Source organism: Miniopterus natalensis, chromosome 1 (genome assembly GCF_054644295.1).
Source record: "Miniopterus natalensis isolate mMinNat1 chromosome 1, mMinNat1.hap1, whole genome shotgun sequence".
Lineage (NCBI taxonomy): Eukaryota > Metazoa > Chordata > Mammalia > Chiroptera > Miniopteridae > Miniopterus > Miniopterus natalensis.
Genome location: NC_142081.1, coordinates 56116687 through 56141215, shown reverse-complemented (window position 1 = coordinate 56141215; position 24529 = coordinate 56116687). Strand labels below are relative to the sequence as shown.

The 24529-nt window shown below is 39.4% G+C and overlaps 1 protein-coding gene and 2 pseudogenes across 1 annotated transcript in view; 1 reads left to right on the top strand and 2 right to left on the bottom strand.

The window, feature by feature from the left end:
- Positions 1-4565: 4565 nt before the first annotated feature.
- On the bottom strand, positions 4566-5974 carry LOC107536122 (large ribosomal subunit protein uL3m pseudogene; annotated as a pseudogene).
- A 1318-nt stretch (positions 5975-7292) lies between these two features.
- BLOC1S6 (biogenesis of lysosomal organelles complex 1 subunit 6) overlaps positions 7293-24529 on the top strand; it is a 38429-nt gene continuing 21192 nt past the window's right edge. The window contains exon 1 of the mRNA XM_016211306.2: positions 7293-7326. Coding sequence (XP_016066792.1) covers positions 7308-7326 — 19 coding nt within the window. The 5' untranslated portion in view covers positions 7293-7307. The remainder of the gene's footprint in view (positions 7327-24529) is intronic.
- LOC107535752 (large ribosomal subunit protein uL15 pseudogene) lies at positions 22229-22676 on the bottom strand (annotated as a pseudogene).

The following is a 24529-nucleotide window of genomic DNA, read 5'->3' as shown; positions in this document are numbered from 1 at the left end:
CTTTCTGATGTTCTCATTTTACTCTTTTCCAAGTCAGCATAGATGTTACCTTTGCATTTTGTTTCTTTGTGTAGCTTATCTTAATAGCCGACCAGAATTGCTACAGTGACGGACTGTTTTCCTGTGCAGAAGGGGTTTACTTCATTTAGTTTCTTTTGTATGTGTGTTCGTATGTGCTCAGTGTGTGCATTTGTACATGGTGTGTGTAGACTTATGCATGTGAGAAGTGAGAGGACCTGGATTATTGTAGTTCAGTTATTAAAGTCATGTTCAGACAGAGGGATCCTGGTGACCCAAGAGTCCTCACAGTGACATTGACCTCAGCAAGTTCCCTGCGCATCAAGAATGAGAAACTTGATTTTGTTGGCACCCTGAGAATGCATTCATCTCCCATTAACCTGGCTCACAGAAACTAATACATACAGAGCAGAATATTGTAGGTATGTAAGAAAGTGTAGGTATGTTTTAGAGACCCATAGAAAAGTAAGTGGGGATGAAATGATTTGGGTCTAGAACTTGCTTTAAAATATTTCAGTTTTTAGTGAGGCAAAATCTTTAGTGTGGGAAAATCTTGATAATGATTGACTCTGGTTAATGGGTATTTTATACTATTCATTATACATTATATATGTTATAAATATGTTCATTATACTATTTTCTCTACTTCTCTGTGTTTGCAATTTTTCATAATATAAAATTTAAAAATATAAAGAAAAATGACAATGACTTATAAAGAGAAATTAAGTAGGTAGCCTGGATATTCAAGTTACCTTAACCAGGAATTCAGCTTGGAAAGCTAATTTGATTTAAAGAGTGTCGGGTACACCTGGAATCCTACCAAGGGTAGTTAGCTATAGGTTCCAGGCTTAATAGCTTCATGCTCTGGGGTCATTTCTATCAAGGAGATCCACATCTTGTGGGACTTGGCAGGGCTCCCATTCCTCAGACTTGTTTGCAAAGACATTGGCTTTCTCTGAGCTGCCCTAGGCGGGATCAAAGCTCTATATTCTGACTCCTAGTCCAGTGCTCTTGTAGGACTTGATCTGTGTCTAAATCCAGAGCATCACCTCACTACTATATTGCTATGATTACTATTATTTTTGTAACATACCAATGTGTTACACAAAAGATTACTGTTCTATTAACAATATAAAATGACTGAACCACCTGTTTCTGTTTCCACGTCTTTCTCCAAAAGCAATTGATTTGATCTCTGCTTACTAAATTGCAACTCCAATAAAGTCCCACTTCCCTAAGAATACTCTTTCAGTACCCCCACACTCTTCATTTATTCATGGCTTCCTACTTTACTCCAACAGTTAACTGATTCCTTCCTTTGCATTTAACTTTTGCTGGAAGCACTCTCAGAGGATGGCTTCTTCTTTCATTTCAAATCTCAAGGGAACCTCATACTTGTTCCCTCCCCATCCAGCCATGTCTCAGATGCAACTGTCTATTACCCAGCACATAGCACAGTTAAAGCCTGTTCAGCCCAAGGCCTCCAGATCAAGCCCATAGTCTGACAAAATCAGACTATGCACTTATTACTTACTGACCCCCAGCGAGGAGGTGCACTCCAGAACTGTGAAGTGCCATCCTTTACAGGAGACGCTAGCAGCCGTATTCTTACGGACGTGCTTAGATTAATTACAGACAGACTTTCCTCATGTGTCTACTGATGAGTTAGTACCAGAGAGATCATTTTTAGAGAATGAAAGCTCTCTTCAAAAGAGCAGAGTGAGGCCTCCGGCGGCTCTGGGTTTGAGCTTTCCCGTGTGACTCATGTATGTTCTCCTGGACTGTCGTCGTGACCCAGGGCATTGACATAATCCCGGCTGTAGCCAGGAGCTCCTCTCTCTCCTTCTGCTCCTCTGTCTCAAGATCCAGCTCCAGGGACTGTCTCAAAGACTTACACCCATGCATGGGCTTCTCCCATCGCACTGCCTGCCCCGAGTCAGGGTGGGGCGATGCTGTCTGTTGCTGCCGCCAGTGGCAACCAGCATCTGTTTTTCCTGCTTCCAGTTTCTGGTTTTGCTTTAGGACGTCTGAACTGTTGCTTCAGCTAACACTCCTGTTGGCACCCCCATTCTATCAGATCTCTTACGGGTTGAAACCTGAGAAGCAGCAGGGTACCATGAGGATTCCTGACTTTGAGGTTTAACCTGTTTGTCCAACTGTCTGGCCAGCTCCAGGAATGACAAAGACAGCTAAAGGAAAGGCACTAATGAGACCTCTGTGGTTTACTAATTGTGTTCAAAGGCATGATTTAATCTGATGCTCTTTCAGATCTGTGAGATAGTCATTATTTCTATTTGAAGAGATAAGAAACTAGAGCACCATGTGGTTAGGTAATATGTTTACAGTCACAAAGTTAGTTGGCAGCAGGACCGTGATATCAACTGAGGTATTCCATTTCCTGGTGGAGTTTATCTGTATCTAAATCCAAGTTTTTACTAATATATATATATATATATATATATATATATATATATATATGTCTTTATTGAATTCAGAGAGATAGAAACATCAATGCAATGATGAGAGTCACTGGTCTGCTGCCCCCTGCTGGGGATCGAACTCAAAATCTGGGCTCATGCCCTAACCAGGAATCGAACTGTGATCTCCTGGATCATAGGTTGATGCTCAACCGCTGAGCCACGCCATCCAGGCTAAACTATATTTCTTTAAAAAATTTTTTTTAAATTCTCACCTGAGGATATGATTATTGATTTTAGAGAGAGAGGAAGGAAGGGAAAGAAACATCAATGTGAGAGGGAAACATCAATTGGTTGCCTCCAGTATGTGCCCTGAAGGGGAATCTAACCAGCAACTTAGGTATGTGCCCTGACTGGGAATTGAACCTGCAACCTTTTGGTGTATGGGATGACAGTCCAACCAACTGAGCCACTCAGCCAGGGCTAAACTATATTTCTCTAGCTAAAGTCTTATTTATAGCAACCACAAAAGATGACTCATTATTGGCAGCAGACTGAGATTGTTCAATAGCCAAATGCCATATTTTGTTTTCATCCATATATTGAATTTATTAATTTAAACCAGAAATTCAAAATTTTTTACCATAAGGAGTCAAAAGATAACATCTATAGTTGATCAATCAAGAAAAAGAGGTACAAATACATTGCATACAATTTCAGTGGCAATCAGCAATAGAACTTAAATCAGAAACTTAATAAAACCTCTGAGTAATCGGTGTAGGAATGGTGGAGTTGGTGGGCATGGGTGGTGGAAGACTTGTTTCTCATTTTAGACACTTCTGTACAGTCTGAATTTTAAAAACGTGCATTACTTTTATAAATTAAGAAAGTTTTGAAATATAAGAAAAGAAATAATATAAAAAATATTCATCAATGGGTGATTGCTTAAATAGTCATATATAATACCATGCAGGCAATAGAAAAAATGAGGTGTAGCTATACAGATTTTAAGTAAGAAAAACAAATTGCAGAATGATTTGATATGGTTAGGATAATACCATTTATTTCAAGTGTGTGTGTGTGTGTGTGTGTGTGTGTGTGTAGGTAGGTAGGTCAGTATGTGTGTACACCAAATTGGGAGGATACATATCAAAGTGATATCAAAGTGGAGAGGAGAGAGACTTCTATTATTTATTATATATTTCAATGCCTCTGTACAGTTTGATTTTTTTCAAGGAGCATGACTTAAATATGAATGTGTATGGAATATTTATTCTGCAAGTTCAAAGCTGAATGATTTTGGGTGTTTCCCTTTTGTTTTCTGCCTTGGAAGAGCCAAGTGTGATTGTATTGTTTATGTACAAAAGTCAGGATCTTACACTGACTTTCAGGAGGACACTACTCGCTTCTCAGTATTGTTACAAAAGGGAAGTTTGTGAATTGAATCGCTCCACTTGCGTAACTCACAGGGCTGACCAAAAGTCTGCTTCACGTCTCTTTTCATGCTGTTAGGTTTCCTTCCTCTGCTTGGTTTTGAGCAAATGTCACCAAGTTGTATGTGGGATTCAAATCCCCAAGTCCAATAACTAGGTATCTTCCCCACTCTTTGGGATCCTTACTAACCCTGATACTTGTTAGAATCCTTTAAGCTCTTCAGTTATTTTTGTGTTTTATTTTATTGTGCAAAGAAAACAACATGAGATTTACCCTCTTGACACAGGTTTGAGTGTACGATACAGTATTGGTGACTATAGGTACAATCTTGTACAGTAGAGCTCTAGAACTTACCTTTTTTTTTTAATGAAAGAAGTTAAATTTATACAACCTTAAGATAAGTTGTGAAATTTTTTGTAAAAATAATGAACTACACAAATTACAGAGATTTTGCTAATATGCAAACTGCCAGTCCATCTAAATTTGGCATATTTAATCTACTTAGTTGGTTTGCATAAGTGGTCATTTTTCTAACAAAATTCAGTTAGAGGATGAGTGATATAGTTATGCCCTTGACAGAGATGACAAGTGTGGTATTATTGTGACTAAGAAAGTGGAATGTAGTTCCTGATTATCTTACTGTTTTGGCTCATCGAAGTTCACCGGATATGGGAGGTTCTGCCATGTCCAGTGAAGTTAGGCAGATGTAATAGAAGGCACTCTGGGTTGACCCATATTTTCATCATAAAAGTCTTCTGGTTGGTCCTCTTCATCTCCATCAGGAAAAACATATAAGGAATAGTAAATTTTCACAGAAATCCTTATATACAGGCAGATTTGAATCTCTGATTGTTACTAAACTATTTTATGTCCGGGCACGGAGCTGTTTACATACATTATATTGTTTTTTGTGTCCACACTCTCAGTTCATATGCTGTCCTATCTTTGTTTCTCATTTTTCCAGGCATTTCAGTTCCAGGCCAGACTCTGGCAACATCACCGATGGAAATAGCTTCAGGTCTCCTGAGTTTTCATTTGACCGTAAGTAGCAGGCTGGCCTTTAAGTCCCTATCTTTTCACGATTCCTTGAAAACCTTTACCAATAGTTTTTTGCTGTGACATTCACCGGCTGCCCTGGGGGACAGTGAGCAGCCTAAAGCGGAATCCTGGATTCATTGCAGCATTATCTGTTACATAAAAGATTTTAACTGTCTGTCTGAGAGGCAATTCATTCTCGATCAAATTGCAATATAGATGTAGCTATTAAGTGGGATTGCTGGATCGTATGATAGTTCTATTTTAAAATTTTTGAGGAAATTCCATACTGTTTACCATAGCTGTTGTACCATTTTTGCACTCCCACCAACACTGTGCAAGAATTCCAATTTCTCCACAATCTTGCCAAATACTTGGCCTTTATTATGTTGAAGCAATTTCCTTCTGTTCCTACTTTTTTGAGAGTTTTTTTGTTTTATCATGAAAGGGTGTTGAATTTCCTCTAATGACTTTTCTGCATCTATTGAGATGATCGTGTGATTTTTATTCTATATTCTGTTAATCGGCTGTATCACATTAATTGATCTTCATATGTTGAACCATTCTTGCACTACAGGGATAAATCCCACTTGATCATGGTATGTGATCTTTTCAGTGTGCTGCTGGATTCAGTTTGCTAGTATTTTGTTGAGGGTTTTTGCACCTATATTCATCAGGGATATTGGCCTGTCATTTTGTTTTCTTGTGGTATTTTTGTTTTCAGGGTAATATGAGTTTGGAAGTGTCCTCTCTTTTTTAATCTTTTGGAAGAATTTGAAAAGGATTGACATTAATTCTTCTTTTTAAAATGTTTTTATTGATTTTAGAGAGAGGGGAAGGGAGAGAGGAAAAAAACACATCCATGTGAGAAAGAAACATCCATTTGTTGCCTCCCTCATGCACCCCAACCGGAGATTGAACCCACAACCCAGTTATGTGCCCCGACTGGGACTCGAATTGGCGACCTTTCAGTGCACAAGATGGGATTATGCTCAACCAACTGAGCCACACTGGCCAGGCCAACATTAATTCTTCTTTAAATGTTTGGTAGAATTCACCAGTGTAGCCATCTGATCGTGGGGTTTTTTTTCTTGGGAGAGTTTTGGTAACTGTCACAATATCCATATTAGTTATAGATCTGTTCAGACTTTCTATTTCTTCATGATTTAGTGTTGGTAGGTTGTATGTTTCTAGGAATTTATCTATTTCTTCTAGTTTGTTGGTGTGGAAGTGTTCATGGAAGCCTTTTATGATCTTTTAAAAATTTATTTCTGGGGCATCAATTGTAAAATCTCTTCTTCCATTTCTGATTTTATTTGCGTATTCTCTTTTTACCTTACTTAGTCTAACTAAGGGTTTGCCAATTTTATTTATCTTTTTAAAGTACTTACTCTTAGTTTTGCTGATTTCTTCTATTGCTTTTCTATTTCTATTTCATTTATTTCTGCTTTAATTATTTATATCCTTTTGCTAACTTTGGGCTGAGTTTGTTCTTTTTAGCTTTGTGGTATAAAATTTGGTTGTTTATTTGAGATCTTTCTTCTTTTTTAATGTAGGCATTTATCGCCCTTTTAGTACTGCTTCAGTACTAAGTATTGACTTCAGAATAAGTATTGGAATGTTGTGTTTTCATTTTTGTTTGTCTTGAGGTACTTTCTAATTTCCTTTTTGATTTAATGTCCACATATTTGTGAATTTTCCAGCTTTTCTTTATTGTTGATTTCCAGTTTTATTCCATTGTGGTTGGAAAAGATACTTGATGTGATTTCAGTCTTCTTAAACTTGCTAAGTCTTGTTTTGTGACCTAACATGTGATCTCTCCTGGAGAAAGAGCCGTGTGTCCCTAGAAGAATGTGTATTCTGCTGCTGTTGGGTGAAATGTTTTGTGTGTGTCTGTTAGGTCAATTTGATCTCTGGTGTTATTCAAGTTCTGTTTCCTTGTTGATTTTCTATCTGGGTGTCCTGTTATTGAAGATGGGGAACTGAACTCTTCTGCTATTACTGTATTGCCTTCTCTTTCTTCCTCAGTTCTGTCAGTTTGCTTGACATAATTAGGTGCTCTGATGTTCGGTTCACATATATTTATAATTGTTCTATCTTCCTGGTGTATTGACATTTCCTCATTATATAATGCCCTTCTTTTTCTTTTCTGATAGTTTTTATTTGAAGTCTATTTTGTCTGATGTAAGTATAGCCACTTTCCAGGAATCCTGATGTTATGTGAGAAGTCCATCTACCTGGAGGCCACCATGCTAGAGAAGCCATGTGTAGATGCTCTAGTCAACAGTTCCCACTGAGCTTGGTCTTCTAGCCAAGATGCTAGATGTATGAATGAAACCATCTTGGACCTTCCAGGACACTCCCTCTGCCAGATGAATGCCAAGTGTCCTCCATTAATACCTCATGGAACAGATTTCTCCAGGTGGGTCCTGCTTATATTCATGACTCATACAATGGTTTGGAGGTAGTTTGTCACACAGCAGTCAGTAACCAGAACAGGAACCATTGACCCCTGTTATCCTCATTTCACATTAAGCAGAGTTATGAACTAAGTTTATTTTCCTTTACTCCTTTCTCTCTCTCTTTGCACTGAACTTTAGATATTAAAATATCATGATCATTCCATTATTAACAATAAATATACATATATTTTTATCTCGTTGTGGCCCATTTATACTATATCATATTCTAGATGTCTAGATGTCATAGGCTTAATGTCCCTCTTTTGTTGGGTTTTGAGAGTCACTCCTCCCTCACTTTGGATGTTTCCACAAAGGCTGTTCACGCTTCTCAATATCCTTGCGCTCATCTTCCTTGGGGCATACAGCTTGCAGTTAGGTGAGGCCTTCTGGCTGAGTCTGGCCAATAAAATGTAAAAAAGTGATATGTGCCACTTCCATATTTGTTCTATAAAAAGTACAAGTAATCTTCACTTTCTTTTCTAATCTATCTGGTAAATGGAGAGAACTCTGAGAACCTGGAGTAAGGCACAGACATACAATAGAAGGATCCTGAGCCCCTGGTTGACCATGTAAAGCAGAGCCCCTACAACCTGCTGACCTCCATAGGACTGGATGTTGCAGGAGAAATAAACATTTAATTAGTTAAGACTTAGAGATTCTAGAGCATATCTATTATAGCAGCTAGTATTTTAAGTGCCTCTACTATCATCATGTGCCTTTACCCAGCAGATAAAGTAGGACAGTAATTACTATGGACTCCAAGGAATTATTACATTTTTGCTTGTTTCATTTTTAGTCAGTTAATTTTAGGGGTCCTGCTAGCATTTTGGAATTTTGAAAGAAAAATGTCACTGGCTTGTCAAAGGTAAAGCTGTATAATGTCTACATTTAAAACCAAACCAAACATTGAATTATAAATTTGTGTCTTAAAAATTAGAGTTAGTGTAGAATAGAGATACTGGTATGTTGTCTGAGGTCACACAGTGAAGTGCTTCCACCATTCATTAGTTTGTTCATTCTTTAAACAGTTGATATGTGCTAGACATTGGAAACACAAAGACAAAGGAGACAGACTTGCTCCTTTTAACTATGCCATGTACACTCATGTATTTATTTGGGTGACCATGGTCAAGCTGCTAGCCTCTCTGAGCTTCATTTGTAAAATGAAGACAATATTACTATTATATTCACTTCTATGGGGCATTAATGAGATTAACTATGTAACACAGTGCCTGTCATGTACTAAGTGCTCAATAAATATCAGTTTATCTTTTTAAGAACACAATCCTTTTAACCATTCTAACTTTCTACCATTCTTGATAGCTGGATAAAGACAAAGGTTTCCAAAGAGGGACCCCTTAGCTTTAACACCTCCCCCAAATAGGCAGCTCCAGAGCTTCCTTGCTGTCACCTTGCTGAGGGACTTCCTTGCACTGGGGCTTACTGAGTCAATAACATTCTCCACAAAAATAATTTCATAAGAATATTTCTAGGTATTCTTCATTTCTCTTAGGTAAATACCTAGAAATGGATTTGCTGGGTCAAGGGATAGATCTATGTTTAGCTTGATAAGAAACTACCATTTTCTAAAGTGCTTATATCATTTTATATCTTCATTAGAAAAGTATAAAAGATCACTCCTCATCCTCACCAACATTTGGTATTGTTAGGTTTTTCATTTAATTTTGATGAATTCTAATTTTTCTTTTTTTTGCTTGTGTTTGGTGTCCCATCTAAGAAATCAGTGTCTAATTGAAAGTCACGAAATTTTTTTTTTTAATATATCTTTATTGATTTCAGAGAGGGGAAAGGAGAGGGATAGAGAGATAGAAACATCAACGATGAGAGAGTCATTGATCGGCTGCATCCTACAGGCCTCCAGCTGGGTATCGAGCCTGCAACCCGGGCATGTGCCCTGACCGGGAATTGAACCCTGAGCGCCTGGATCCTAGGTCGATGCTCAACCGCTGAGCCACGCCCGGCTGGGCTTAATGTAATTTCTACGTGATAAATTCTAGCCTACTAGCTTATGTTTTATATTTCTCACCCAATTGCTGATTCCTTTAATTTTAGGTACAGTTTTAATTCTGTCCAGTTTTGCATCTCTAACTTTTCACTTATTCCTGGTTTTATCATGCTCATGCAGATGCCTTCGTAGAGTGATCAGGGGTTCTCTTCTTTTTGTCAAACCTCATATACATTGTCATCTTTTTACTAACTTGCTTATTTAAGTGTGTATTTATCTAAACATCCTATTTTTTCCTACCTTAGGTCATATTCTTGCTGTTGGGTTATTTAAACACACAGTTAAGAATACATCCTAGTCCAGCTGTGCATGGCTCAGCAGTTGAGCTTTGACCCAGGATCCAGGTGATTGGGGTTCAATTCCCGGTCAGGGCACATGCCTGGGTTGTAGCCTCGATCCTCAGTCGGGGGCGTGCAGGAGGCAGCCGATCAATGACTCTCTCATCGTTGATGTTTCTATCTCTCTATCCCTCTCCTTTCCTCTCTATGAAATCAATAAAGATATATATATATATTTTTAAAAAAGAATACATCCTAGTTTCTGGAAAAATTTTGGAGAATTATTCATGCATGGTATTTGGAAAAACACTCTAGATATACAAGGAACCTATTCCCTCTCTGCTCTTTTCTCCGGTGCCTTCAACTCTGTGGGTGAATCTGGAAGCATTAGTTGCAAAGATATGCGTTTGCCTCTCTGCACGAAAGAATAAAAATGCACAAAGGAGCCAAAGTGAGCTTGTGCTGTTCTGAGGAATAACTTCCATGCAGTCCGCAGACACTAGGATCCGTCAGAAAGTCAACGCTCCCTCTGCGCTCCCACCGCTGCCAATAACTAACGCTGCTGCTGCCGAGCGAGTTTGTGGCGCAGCCTCCGCACCCCTTCTGCCTTTCTTTACTCTGCACTCTGTGTCCTCTGGCTCCTGTCTTTTCTGGCCTTTCCCTTATCTTCCCAAATAAAGCCTGCCTTACACAGAATTGTCAGATTAACTCCCCCATCTGCTTGCTGACTGCTCCCTTTCCTTTATTTCTTCATGCAGGCCTCTACTTGCCTAGCCTCCAACTCTTAGTTAGGGTTCAACCAGAGAAACAGAACCAGTAGGAGATAAGCGGTAAGTGATTTATTGCGCAGAACGGGCTTACACGTTGCGGCAGCCGGCGAGGCACACTGGCAGGGTAGGCCATCAGAAAGGGCAGACTGAGACTCTTGGGCACCAGCTGAAGCTGTTATCCACAGAGGAATTTCTTCTTCAGAGAAGCCTCAGTTCTGCTCTGAAAACCTTTTAATGATTGACCCAGTCCCACCTAGATTAGTTAGGATAATCTCTTTTACTTACTTAGAGTCAATTGATTATGGATTTAATTCACATCTTCAAAATACCCTTACTGTAACGCCTAAATGAGTCTTTGACTGAATAACTTGGGCCTACAGTCTAGCCCAGCTGACCTGTAAAATGAACTGCCACACTCCATTTCCTTTAAGATTTGGCATTTACATACTGGCTTAATTGGTAGCTAAAATGTTAACTGATTAGAGCGAAATGCTTCCCAAGGGTATTTTCATTTTATGAAGAAATCTTCAAGAAGCAATGGAATGAAGCAATGATAAAATAAAAATAGCTAAGGAACGTATGAATGGGGGTGGTATGGGCACAGGAATGAAAACCACCGCCTGGTCAAAAGGCCGGGACTGCCCACAGGTATGGTCGCTCCTCATTGTGCTACGTCTCCCTCTCAGTTTCCCTGTCTATCAATCATTCTGAATCTTTTATTTTTATCTCCACATATTCCTCCAACACCCTTACCAACAAACCTACCCAGCACCTCCCCACCAGACCTCCAGGTTTCCTTCTATGAACATACCTTGAGATCTATACCTAACGCACGTACATTTGGGCCTCCCTCACCCCCATAGCCCTGTGCACAGGTTTATGGACCACACTTTTCTCCCACGGTTAATGTGTCCCCTAAAGCTATAAGAGCTTTATAAAATTATAGGAGTCCTATAATATTATAGGAATCTCCTATAATTTGAAGGCCAGATCACTCATTCATTCATCCATCAAGTTTATCTAGGGCATAGAGATTTAATTCCTAGGCCAAAGGATCTTGGCTTTTAGTGCAGGGCACCTAATGAAACAAGCTCAGAACAGAGGAAAGAGCATTTATTCTGACTGGGATATTTGAGAAAGCTTAAGAGAGCCCTTCAGCTGAGACTTGAAGGTTAACAAGGATTTTGACAGATGGAGAAATGTACTTCAGTGAACTACATGTATTGAGTGAACTACATGAGCAAATGTAAGATGCAGGAGTAATTCAGGGCCTGCTTATGGGTTTTGATGGTTGGATAATCACTTGGGGACCTGGTTATTACTTTCATTTAAGTGAGGCTGAAGCCTACTGATAATTAGGAGAAGACAATAAGGCTTAGGTCAGACTTAGAAGAGGTAGCTGAAAAGCTAGAAAAAGTTCAGAGAATACAATATTAAAAAAAAAAAATCAAGAGAGGCTATAAGTTATGTTGGTTTTGTAGGGAGAGGCCTAATGGCTTGTAGCCCAGGGTTCAGCTTTCTGTCTTGTTAGGCAGTTCCTTCTCAGATCCTTTGGCTAAACAGAACAGGCTTTTCTTGGGGTCCCATTTTTTCTTCTGTGTCCATTGACACAGCCTTCTCCAGCACCCAGTCTATGGTATCTTTGAAAAGCTTTTAATCAATTTATTGAGGTATAATTGACATGCAATAAAATATACTCATTTTAACTATATAGTTCTAAGAATTTTGAAAAAATGCATCACTCGTGTATCATTACAATCAAGATACAGAACTTATCCATCATCAAAAAGTTTCCTTGTTTAAGATGTTAACACTACCCAAAGTGATCTGCAGATTCAATGTGATCCCTATCAAAACCTCAACTATTTTTGCAGATATAGAAAAATCCATCCTAAAATGTATATAGAGGGACCCTGAATAGGCAAAACAATCTTGAAAAAGAAGAACAAAGTTGGAGGACTCACAGTTCCCAATTTCAAAACTTACTACAAAACTACAGTAATCAAAACAGTTTGGTTCTGGCACAAAGACAAGATATATAGACCAATGGAATAGAATAGAGCCCAGGAATAAACTCTCACATATATAGTTAAATGATTTTCAACAAGAGTGTCAAGACTATTAAATGGGAAATGGGCAGTCTTTTCTTTTTAATATATCTTTATTGATTTCAGAGAGAGGAAGGGAGAGGGAGAGAGAGAGATAGAAACATCTCTGATGATAGAGCCATTCATTAGCTCCCTCATGCACGTCCCCCCCCGGGGGTCAAGCCTGCAGCTGGGGTGTGTGCCCTGACCAGGAATTGAACCTTGATCTCCTGGATCACAGGTTGATGCTCAACCACTTAGGCATAACAACTGGGCTGGGCAGTCTTTTTAATAAGTGGTGTTGGGAAAACTGGATATCCATATGCAAAAAACTAAATTTGGACCCTTATTTTACACCATATATAAAAATCAAGTCATTATGGAACAAAGACCTAAACATAAGAGCTAAAGCTATAAAAAACATAAGGGAAGATCTTCATGATATTGGATTTGGCAGTGATTTCTTGGATATGGCACTAAAACACAGGCAACAAAAGAAAAAATACTTCATCAGAATTTAAAACTTTTGCATCAAGAGATACTTACCAATAGTGAAAAAAGCAACCCATGGAATGGGAGAAAATATTTGCAAATCATATATCTGATAAGGGACTGATAATCAGTATATAAAGAGCTACAACTCAACAATAAAATCAATTAAAAATGGACAAAGGAATTGAACATTTCTCCATAGAAGATATACAAATAGCCAATAAGCAAATGAAAAATGCTCAACATGATTAATCATTAGGGAAATGCGTATTAAAAACACAATGAGATACCACTTTATATTCATTAGGATAACTATTACTAAAAAAGAAAAAAAAAGAAAAATACAAGTGTTGGCAAGAATGTAGAGAAATTGGAACCCTTGTGCATTGCTGGTAGGAACAGTATGTGTAAAGGCACAAAGACATAAAAATATACATGTATCCAGAAAATAACTGGTGGAAAAGGCAGAATTTTAGTGACTGTAGAGGAGGAATAACTTAACTAGATAGGGTCCAGATTGTGATGGCCCTTGAATCCTATATTAAGGAATTTGGTTTTGGACATGTTGAATTTGAAGTGGGATGGAAGGGATGGCCAGCAGGTAGCAGGAAATTAGATTTTGGAGCTCAGAAGTGAGGTGAGAGCTGGAGATGTAGATCTGCTTGTCACCCACATCTAAGAGACAGAGTGAGAAGAGGACTGAGGAAGAAACATAGGCCACATCTGTAAGGGTGTGGGGAAGGGGAAGATGGCAAAGGAGTCAGTGAAGGAAACCAGGGAGTGACCAGATAGGGAGGAAGAGACACTGGGAGGGTGTGGTCATGGATGTCAAAGAAGTCATACATGACCTCAGTTTACTTCCTTGTAATATCAAAATTATTCTTTCATTATTAACTTATTTCCTCCAGCATTCTTGTTTTAGAAGCAAATCCCTTCAAGAATATAACAGTTGTCTATTCTCTTTGTTCTGTTTCAATACCTCTCTTTTTTCTCTTGGCTTATGAACCTGTAGAGTGTGAGCAGAATCTAACTATAGTAGATCTTGCAGTGTGCTGCCCAGATCCCTCCTTCAGCCAGGGGTGCTAATTCTCCTAGCTGGAGGGTACGTTGATGGCTGTTGGATTATAGAGCTGAGATCCTTGATGAAGGACACCGATTGGCCCAAGGATACAACTCTTCCAATAGTTAGTTGATGCAGGTGTACAAAAACTTGGTCCCTTGCTTCTATTTGAGATGACTCAAAGAGTCACTTGTAACTCCAGAGCTCCCCACGGGATCTGCTGAAGCCTCTGATGCAACTCCTAAGCAGTTCAACGTATTTCCTTCTACCCAGTCCTACTTCCTTCACTTTCTTACAGGTATTGTTCCAGAAACCTCCAATAGGCCTCCTGCTCACAAATCTCTGCCTCATAATCTGTTTTCTAGGGAATCCCACCTAGAAAAGCTGATGCCATGCTGTCCTAGCAGTGACAGCTCACTGGCTGGCTAGCAACAAGAATGCCATCACTGGTAGGAGGTGGAGTAGCGATGGTGCCTGGCATGGGGCAGCTGGGCCATTGTTAAAACTTTCACTAGTGCTGAACAGGAGTAGGGTTGTATTAGAAGGGGTGTACTGCAAAATGTAATAACTCAGGTATTTAAAATACCTTGGGAGAGTAGTAATTATAAGGACTACGGAATTAAATGGCTCTTGCTACATGCTGTTGAAGCACTGGAGGAAAAAAAAAGAAATACTGAGGGCAATTAGCCTCCAACTCAAGACTAAGTGGTCTCTCAAATCTGGCAGCTGGATGACAGGTAAGTTGAAGATCAGGTCCGGAACTTTATAATAGTAGCAAAACTCCGTGGAACAGTGAATTCCCAGCCATGCCAAGTCTGTTACACCAAAGAGTAAGAGCTGGGAACCTGGAACTTGAGATGGGCCTATCTCATCTGGGTTGATGAACTTGAAAATCTTATATCCCTGTATTCCCCTGGACCTGGGCCTGAAGCAGTAACTCTCTCCTCCCTGTTAAAGGCCATGATCCTCCTTGACTTAAAGATAATGTAGAGGCCTTTACCTTGTAAGACAATATGCACCCACTCCCCATAATCAACCTCCATCTCCCCTGCTGGCCACCAGACTAATTATTAGGGTTAAGTAACGATACAATCCAGCACTTTCCTTAGTTGCTAAAGGGAGAAATGGACCTATGCTAAAGGAGCTGCAAGATCTAGCCAACAGGTAATGGCAGGAGCTGAGAGAGCATATATGGAACTGGATCCTGAGGATCCTGATTGATGATGCTGAGATACAATGTTCAGTAAAGAAGAATTCGTGGATATGAGAGTGTTCTCTGTAACACAGGACTTAACTCCCTGGGAAATAGTGTTAACTAGCTGCAGAAAACTTTGGAAGGTGGAATGGAACATTCATGCTGCTTTGGGAGGCAGTAAAGGATAGAAGGCTCAGATACAATGTAGACTTTGGAGCATTTATATTGTATGTCTGAAAAATCCATCTTTAAAAAAATTAAAAAAAAAAAATCTATTGATTTCAGAGAGAGGAAAGGAGAGGGAGAGAGGGAGAAAAACATCAATGATGAGAGAGTCATTGGAGATCGAGCCCTCAACCGGACATGTGCCCTGACCTGGAATCGAACCTCGATCTCCTGATCCTAGGTCGATGCTCAACCGCTGAGCCACGCCTGGCCGGGCTGAAAAATCTACCTTCTGACCATGTTCTGCAGAAGAATTCCGGCAGTGCCTCATTTACCAAAACAATAAGGAATGTGATGGTAAAAGGGGCACCAGGATCATTGAGTCCCTGTCTTCAAGGATCGTGCCTATTAGTGGTGACTGTCTTCTGTAGGACAGGGCTGCAGAGGTGAGCTATGCTGTCATAAGACTGAGCTCCCCCATAGTCGTGGAGGCGATAGGATCTTAAAGTAACAGAGGCCAGGTGGTAGGACTAAAACAGTCAGAAGCCAAGTGAATGTAATATTATAAGAAGAAAGGCAGAATGGCCCTCAAGGGAGTCCGACACGTACAGAGCTATGAAGATGACTAAGAGATTGTGTCAAGGGGCAATATGTATGGACAACCAATAAGCGTTTTGAGTGTTGCTTAATTTATAAAATAAAAAGAGATCGAGAATGGATGCAGGAGGTTGAGGGCATCTATCCATGATGCCGTGCCCAGTTTCCGTATCTGAGTCAGTTTTCAGATTCAGAGCCCAATAGGTGAAGTCTGCTGTGCCATATGTATCCTGGCCAGAGATTTCCATGGTCTCTGGAACAGGCTATTGATACGATGAATGCATTCTTTTTTATCCTGATAAGACCAGAGAATAGAAAGCAGTTTGCATTCCTGTGGGATGGACACAGCAGAATACCTTTGTGTTGTTTTAGGGCCATGTTAACTTTCCATCCTCTGGCATAATATAGTCCAAAAGGGATCTGGACCACCTGAAGATGCAGAATATAACGTTGGCTTATTATATTTATGGCTTCATTAGACTGGATAGGCAAGAAGTAACAAGTATGTTGGTGGCTTTGAAAAGATACCTGTGCTCCAGAGGGTGGGAGATAAACCTTATGAAGATTCAGTGGCCTATGACATGGGCAAAGTCTTTAGAGGTCCAGTGGTCTGGGCATACCGGGACATTCCCCTCTAAAGTAAGGGAAAAATTATTGTACTTGTACCTCCCACCACTAAGGAGGCACCACACCTCATAGATTTTGGGGGGTTCTGGAGGCAGCACATTTCACATTCCAACCCATTTACTGAGTAACATGGAAGGCTTTCTTCTTTACTCTCCCCCTTCCAGTCTCCTAGCCTCTAGTCTCACCATTGGTCAAACCCGGCTGGCAGCCGGCTGACATGGGCCAGGGAACACAGCCCCTGTGATGGAGCATAACAGGAAAAGATGAGGAATGGGTCTGAGGGCAACTGGGACTGGCAAAATCCTGCAGTAGCCACTGACAGTAAGGAATTAGTTGCAGTAGGTTTATGATGAAATATAGACAGGTTATATTTATCTCTTTAAGTAAATTAAATTGGGGCCTATTTTCCCCACTGGGAATAGATAATACTTTTCCAAAACCTTAAAAGGGAAAATGCCATTCTGAAATCTTAAGCTGTGTTAAAAACAGGTGTGGGAGAGGAAAAATTATTTTCCTTCTACCCTTCTAAATTTTTCTGGCTAGTCTAACAATCAAATTGATAGGAGACAGATTAACAGGATAAAATAAACTTATTAAGTATATACATATGATGGTGTCATAAGAATATGAGATCCCAGGACAAATCTGGCAGTTGAGGCTTATATGTCACCTTGAACTAAGGAGAAAGGTGGATGGTGTGGTTGGGATTTCAAAGGTCAGGAAGGTAATTCACATGGATATGGAAAAGCAAATGTTTGATAAATGTTTGCTGGACCATCCTTAACAAAGGGACACAGAGAGGACTTTGATCAAATGGGCCTTGCTAGGTTCCTCCCTGCCTATCACACCTAGTTGATATTAAACTATAGTTATCTATGATGATAGCTCCGTTCCTGGAGCAGGTACTCTATAAATTCTTTTAGGTTGTTAGGGGGAAGTCAAAGATTTTTCCTGAGTTTTTAATTTCTTAAAAATAACCAGCTTAAAAAAACAACAACCAGCTTTAAAAAAATCAACACCCCCCCCCCCAAAAAAAGTCATATTTTGGGGTGGCACACTCTGCTTTCCCTTGGAGGCATAAGATTTTTGAGAGTTTATGTCAGCAAAAATCAATTCAAATCAGGCAGCATCCAATCTAGCGGATAGAAAGGAATTCTAAGGAGCTGCACAAAGTGAAAGACTTTTATAGGCAGAAGAAAGCAGGAACAAGGAATTTATACTGGCCAAAAAGTGAGTTGGTTATTGCCAAGTTACTTTCCTTTAGGGGGATGGCAGAGGTTTATCAGGCAGATTACCTAACTAGTGCTGATCAAGTGATTCCTGATTGGCTGGCTTAAGATTCCATTTCTGGGAGAGTGGAAACTAATTTAGCTTCTGTTTGGTGACATGGAATTTAGCATAAGTGACTCCATTTTGAGAATTAAAAAAATTGTTTTGAATAATTTTTTATTTTTCAATTACAGTTAACATACAATATTGTATTAGTTCCAAGTATATAACATAGTGATGGGCATTTATATAACTTAAAAAGTGATCACCCCAATAAATCTAGTACCCATCTGACACCATATATAGTTATTACAATATTATTCACTGTATCTCCTATGCTGTACTTTACATCCCTATGACTGTTTTGTAGCCACCAATTTGTACTTCTTAATTCTTTCCCCTTTTCCGTTCATTCACCTAAGCCCCCTCCCATCTGGCAACTGTCAAGATGTTCTACTATGACTTTGTTTTTGTGTGTTTGTTTACTTTTTTATGATTCCACATATAAGTGAAATCATATGGCATTTGTCTTTCTCTCTGACTTGTTTCACTCAGTGTATCTGTGTTGTTGCAGATGGCAAGATTTTATTCTTTTGATAGCTGAGTCATATTCCTGGGCCTGTTGTCTTGTTTTTAATAGCTATTAATAAGATTAATGCTTTTAAATGTGCTATTTCATCTAATAAATTAAATGAACAGTTTAGAAAAAATACTTTAAGATGAAGGTAAGTTAATGATTAATTTTAAAGACAGAGTACATTCATTAAATAATTGCAAGGATGTTGACAAGAAATTTACAGGAAGGCCAAAGACTAAGGCAATAATTTAAAAATGACTTGATCCACTGGAATTTTTAAATTGAAAAAGGAATTGGAGATTCTGAACTCTGTACTATTGACCTCATCACATTACAAAGAAATTGAGTTTTTATATCTCTCTCTCACCATCTGGTCTGCAGAATCTTTGGAAATTATTTATAGTTGGCAATGGAAACACTTTGAAGAGAATATTTTAAGTAAGAAATAAGAACTATTTTAGAAAGCTAATGCATGTACTACTTTTAGCAATTTTGAATGAAGCATGCTTCATATAACTAGCAAGTTTAAATAAGTTCATCCTAAAAGGAAAGTTGAGGACTGAAATGATTTATCCTGCACATAGTCAATAAAATCCCACTTTTTGTATTGCATAGAGAATAAAGCAATAATGGTTGGTGCCCTTTTTGATATCTACACAGTAAGATTAACAAATGAATTTTGTGAAAACTGGGATGTTATGGTTTAGGTGTTTTTTTAAATTGTCTTTTGAACCACCATAAGCATATGAAAAAAGAATTTTAAGAAGTAAAGTTCTTCAAACAACACCAAAAACACAACAATCCAATTAAAAAATGGGCAGAGGACCTGAATAGACACTTCTCCAAAGAGGACATACATAAGGCCAATAGAATTATGAAAAGATGCTAAAAGTCACTAATAATCAGAGAAATGTAAATTAAACCCACAATGAGAGATCACTTCTCACCTGTCAGAATGGCTACTATTAATAAATCACCAAACTACTAGTGTTGGCCAGGATGTGGAGAAAAGGGAACCTTCGTTCACTGTTGGTGGGAATGCAGATTGATTCAGCCACTGTGGAAAACAGTATGGAGTTTACTAAAAAACTTAAAAATGGAACTGCCTTATGACCCAGAGATTCCACTTCTGGGAATATATCTGAAGACACCTGAAACACTGATTTGAAAGAGTATATGCACCCTGTGCTCACTGCAGCATTATTTACAACAGTCAAAATTTGGAAGCAGCCCAACTGTCCATCAATAGATGAGTGAATAAAAATGCTGTGGGACATTTACACCATGGAGTACTACGCAGCCTTGAAAAAGAAGGAAATCTTACCTTTTGTGACAGCAGGGATAGATAGACCTAGAGAGTATTATACTAAGTGAAATAAGCCAGTTAGATAAAGACAAATACCACATGATTTCACTTATATGTGGAATCTAATGAAATAAACTAACAAAATAGAAACAGACTCATAGATACAGAGAACAGACTGACAGCTCTCAGGGGGTGGGGTCTGGCTGGGTGAAATAGGTGAAGGGATTAAGCAAAAAACCCGAAAACCTCCTTGACACAGACAACAGCATGGTGATTACCAGAGGGGAGGGGTGGGGGCAGGTAGAAGGGGGGATAAAGGGTGACGGAAGGAGGCTGGACTGTGGGAGGTGAACACACAGTACAATGTACAGATGAAACCTATTTAACCAATGTAATCCCATTGAATTCAATAAAAAGTATATAAAGATGTCGTTTTTGAATCAATAAAATTTTTACCACTAGTTTTACTAATAGTCCAGAAGCACTGATGATATTTCCAAGGATTACGCTCAGTGTTATGAATATTTGTTTACTCACGAATAACATCGAGAGGCAGACATTATAGTACTAAAAAAAGAAGAAAGTAATTCACCTCATTCTGCATCCCCTGTCCCTCATAAAAGAAAACATTGACAGTGGTAGTGACGGTAAAGAAAGCCTTGGTGTTGGTGTTGGTCTCTCTACTTCAGGACTTGATCTTCTGACTCTGCAAGTCTGGAACTTCAGTTGCCAGCTTAGCCAGTAGAGCTTTACCCCTAAAACACAACCTCATTGTGTGACACTGATTTGTATGAAAACAGTGAGTTTGTAATAAAACATGTAATTTCCAAACTCTCTGATATTTCTTTAAACCATTTAGTCTCTCTTATCTCACCATGGAACTCTACTTAAGAAATAAAAAAAATAAAATAAATTTAAGAAATCTAAAGCCTAGTTAAGGAACTGTATCCCTGGCTGGCGTGGCTCAGTTGGTTGAGCTTCATTCCATGCACCAGAGGGTTGGTGGTTCAATTATTGGTCAGGGCACACGCCCAGGTTTTGGGTTCGAGCCCTGGTCAGGGTGTATATGAGAGACATCAATGCTTCTTTCTCCCTCTCCCTTCCTCTCTCAAATCAATAAAAACATACTTTTAAAAAAAGAGAAACTGTGGGGTAGAAATAAACTTTCTTCTACCTTTTGAGGTTCTGCTGTCTGTTGTAATACTTAAATTTACATGAGACAGTTTAACTGGAGAAAATAACCAAATTTTTAATTACATGTGTACATATGGGAATGCCACATACATGAGCGGTTCTGGGACAGAAAGGGAAAATCAGTTGTTTTCAAGCTAAGGATCAGGTAAGGCACCTTGGGCCTTCAGAGGGGAGGAAGATTCATTCCCAGAGTGATAGGAAGAGCTGATATTCAATAATTAAGAAGTTTGCCATGCCTTATAGATAGGTCATAAAAAGTTATTTCTGGTGATAACTCTTCTTATGGGCAAGGCCTCTAATTTAAATTCTTTAAGGGAGAGGTAAAAGTTTCTCACGAACCCTCATCTCGATTGCTTTCAGCTCAAAATAATTCACATGCCAAAGTGCCTGTTCTGAACCTCTTCAAATTCCAATGAGGTTGGTGAATGTATGTAACCAAGGCACTAATAACAGAAATAATATTTCTTCTGGCACACAGGAAGTACTTAGGGGCTGCTATTGTTTGCAATAGTGCCTCACAACTTACAGATCCTTTTCATAGTTTTATCGAGTGTTTGATTCTCACAAGAACTATGTCAACTGACGGGTCTGGTTTTATGCCTCTTTTACTGATGGAAAAAACAGCAGCTCACAGAGATTAAGGGACTTGACTAAAATCTTGTAACTGATACAGTTGACATCTGTTTCTTTGGTTGCAACAATTTCCTTCCTCCTTTTGGTAACAGGACTCTGATTTTCCTTTAAAAAACTACCCTGTGCCTTAGTATAACTCCTAGGAGGACTCCCAGTGAAGAGACTGCCTGTCTGTGTTAACATGTGACCCACATTGGTTCATCAGAACCCTCCATAGCCCCTGGATGCAGAGACTGGTGTTCAGGTAGGCATGTGATCCAAGTAGTTTGAATTTTTATTTTTATTATTTTTCATTTTTGGACATTTTTTTTTAATCCTCACCTGAGGATATTTTTTCCATCGCTTTTCAAAGAGAGTGGAAGGGAGGGAGAGAGAGAACGTGAGACAGAGAGAGTGAGAGACACATTGACTGGTTGCCTCCTGCAAGTGCGTGACCGGGCTGGGATTGAACCTGCAACTGAGGTACGTGCCCCTGGCTGGAATCAAACACTGGACACCTCAGCCTGCAGGCCGGCGCTTTAGCCACTGTGGCAAGCTGGCTAGCGTGGACTTGTGGATATTTTAATGAACTCCCCTCCACGTAGCTTCAAGATACCAGGACACAGGCCCCACCAATGCCCTTAATCTTCTACTCAGCTCTCTGCGGAAGAACTTGGCCTTCACAATGACAGGTTGCCTTGGGAGCTTTCCCTTCCCCAGCGCTCTGTAGTAGCCCAATTGCACCACATCAATGACAGGAGCAGCTCCAGTCTTGTATTTGGCAGCATTTACCCAGGTCTACTCATTGACCAAGGTCCATAGTTTATCAAGGTTGACAGTTGGGCAGAAGCTCTGGTTCCTCTTTAAGTGGTAATAATGCCTTATACCAGCTTTCCCAAAGTGACCTGGATGATATTTGTCGAAGCTGATCCTGTGATGATGTAAGCCACCAGTATTACCTTGGCTTCCTGAGTGTCTCCTGTGCTTGCGATGCAGCCATGGCTCTGGCTCACGTGGCCCTGAAGTTTCTGGGTCTTCCTCAGTCTGGATAGCATGTCCGTGGCCAAGGTACAAGAGCGAGTTTTTATTTTTAAGGAGATAAATAAATGAATTCTAGTCATTTGAGAGCTGTAAGGACCACGAAAACTTGGAGCTACTTTCCAGAGAGAGATTGCTGCTAGAGTGAAGCCAATACAGGGGAAAGCCTAGTAGAGAATGAGGCAGATAGAGAGAGGGAGGGAGGGAGGGAGAGAGATTAGATTTTAGTTGAGGAAATGGGTATAGCTATGCCTGAAACCAGATCAACTCTTGCATTTTCAAGTTCAGGGAATCAGTAAATTCCTTTTTAAAAAAAATATATTTTTATTGATTTCAGAGAGGAAGGGGGAGGGAGAGAGAGAGAGAGAGAGAAACATTAACGATGAAAGAGTCACTGATCAGCTGCCTCCTGCACGCCCCCTACTGGGAAATCAAGCTCACAACCTGGGCATGTGCCCTGACTGGAATCCAACTGCGATCTCCTGGATCCTAGGTTGATTGATGCTCAACCGCTGAACCATGCCAGCTGGGCAGTAAATTCCTTGTTTTCTTTAGGTAGGTTTGGACTTCTTCACTTGCAATCGAAAAACCCTAACTAGTAAATAAATGTCTTAGCTATTACTGAAACATGTCTTTTGACATCAAATACTTGGCTATTTCCACTGCTGCAAACTTCAGAAAGGTCCTCTACATATACATTTCAAAACTAATCAGGCACCTTTGTGGGAGATTAGAGTTCCTACCCTCTTTTCATGGACACATACTATTTTAGGTTCCCTTCAAGTTTTCATGTTAAAAATTCTGTCAAGAGAATGAGAAGACAAGGCACAGACTTGAAGAAAATATTTGCAAAAGACATACCTGATAAAGGGCTGTTATCCAAAATATGCAAAGAACTCATAAAACTCAAGAAGAAAACAAATGCTTTGATTAAAATATGGACAAAATATCTGAACAGACATCTCACCGAAGAAGATACACAGATGACAGATAAGCATATGAAAAGATGTTCTGCATCATATGTCATTAGGAAATACAAACTAAAGAAACTATGGGATACCACTGCACGCCTGTTAGAAGGCCAAAATCCAGAGTACTGACACCACCAAAAGTTTGTGAGCATGTGGAGCAAAAGGGACTTTCATTCATTGCTGGTGGCAATGCAAACTGCATAGCCACTGGAAGACAGTTTGGTGTTTTCTTACAAAACTAAACCTAGTCTTGCCATATGATCCAATAATCTTGCTCCTTGGTATTTACCCAAAGGAGTTGAAATATTATTTCTGCACAGAAATTTGTACATGGATGTTTATAATTTATTCATAACTGCCAAAGCTTGGAAGCAGCTAAGATGTCCTTCAGTAGGGAGAGGGTAACTCAAACTGTGGTACCTTCAGACAATGGAATAATCCTCCATGCCAAAAAGAAATCAACCATCAAGCCATGAAATGACACAGAGGAACCTTAAATGCATATTACTAAGTGAAAAAGCCAATCTGACAGGGCTACATACAGTATGATTCTAAGTATATGATATTCGAGGAAAGGCAAAACTATGGAGTAGAAAGATCAGTGATTTCCAGGGTTTAGGGGAGAGGGAGCAGTGATTAGGCAGTGAACGGAGGCTATTTTTAGAGCATTAAAATGACTCTCTATGATACTATAGTGGTGGATACCTGTCATTATACCTTTGTCCAGCCCCATAGATTGTACAACATGAATAGCAAACCCTAATGTAACTAGGTGATTATGATGTGTCAGTGCAGGTTCATCAGTTGTATCAAGTGTATCACTCTGGTGAGGGATGTTGGCAATGGGAGAGGCTGTGCATGTGTGGGGGTAGGAGTTTTATAGGAAATCTCTACCTTCT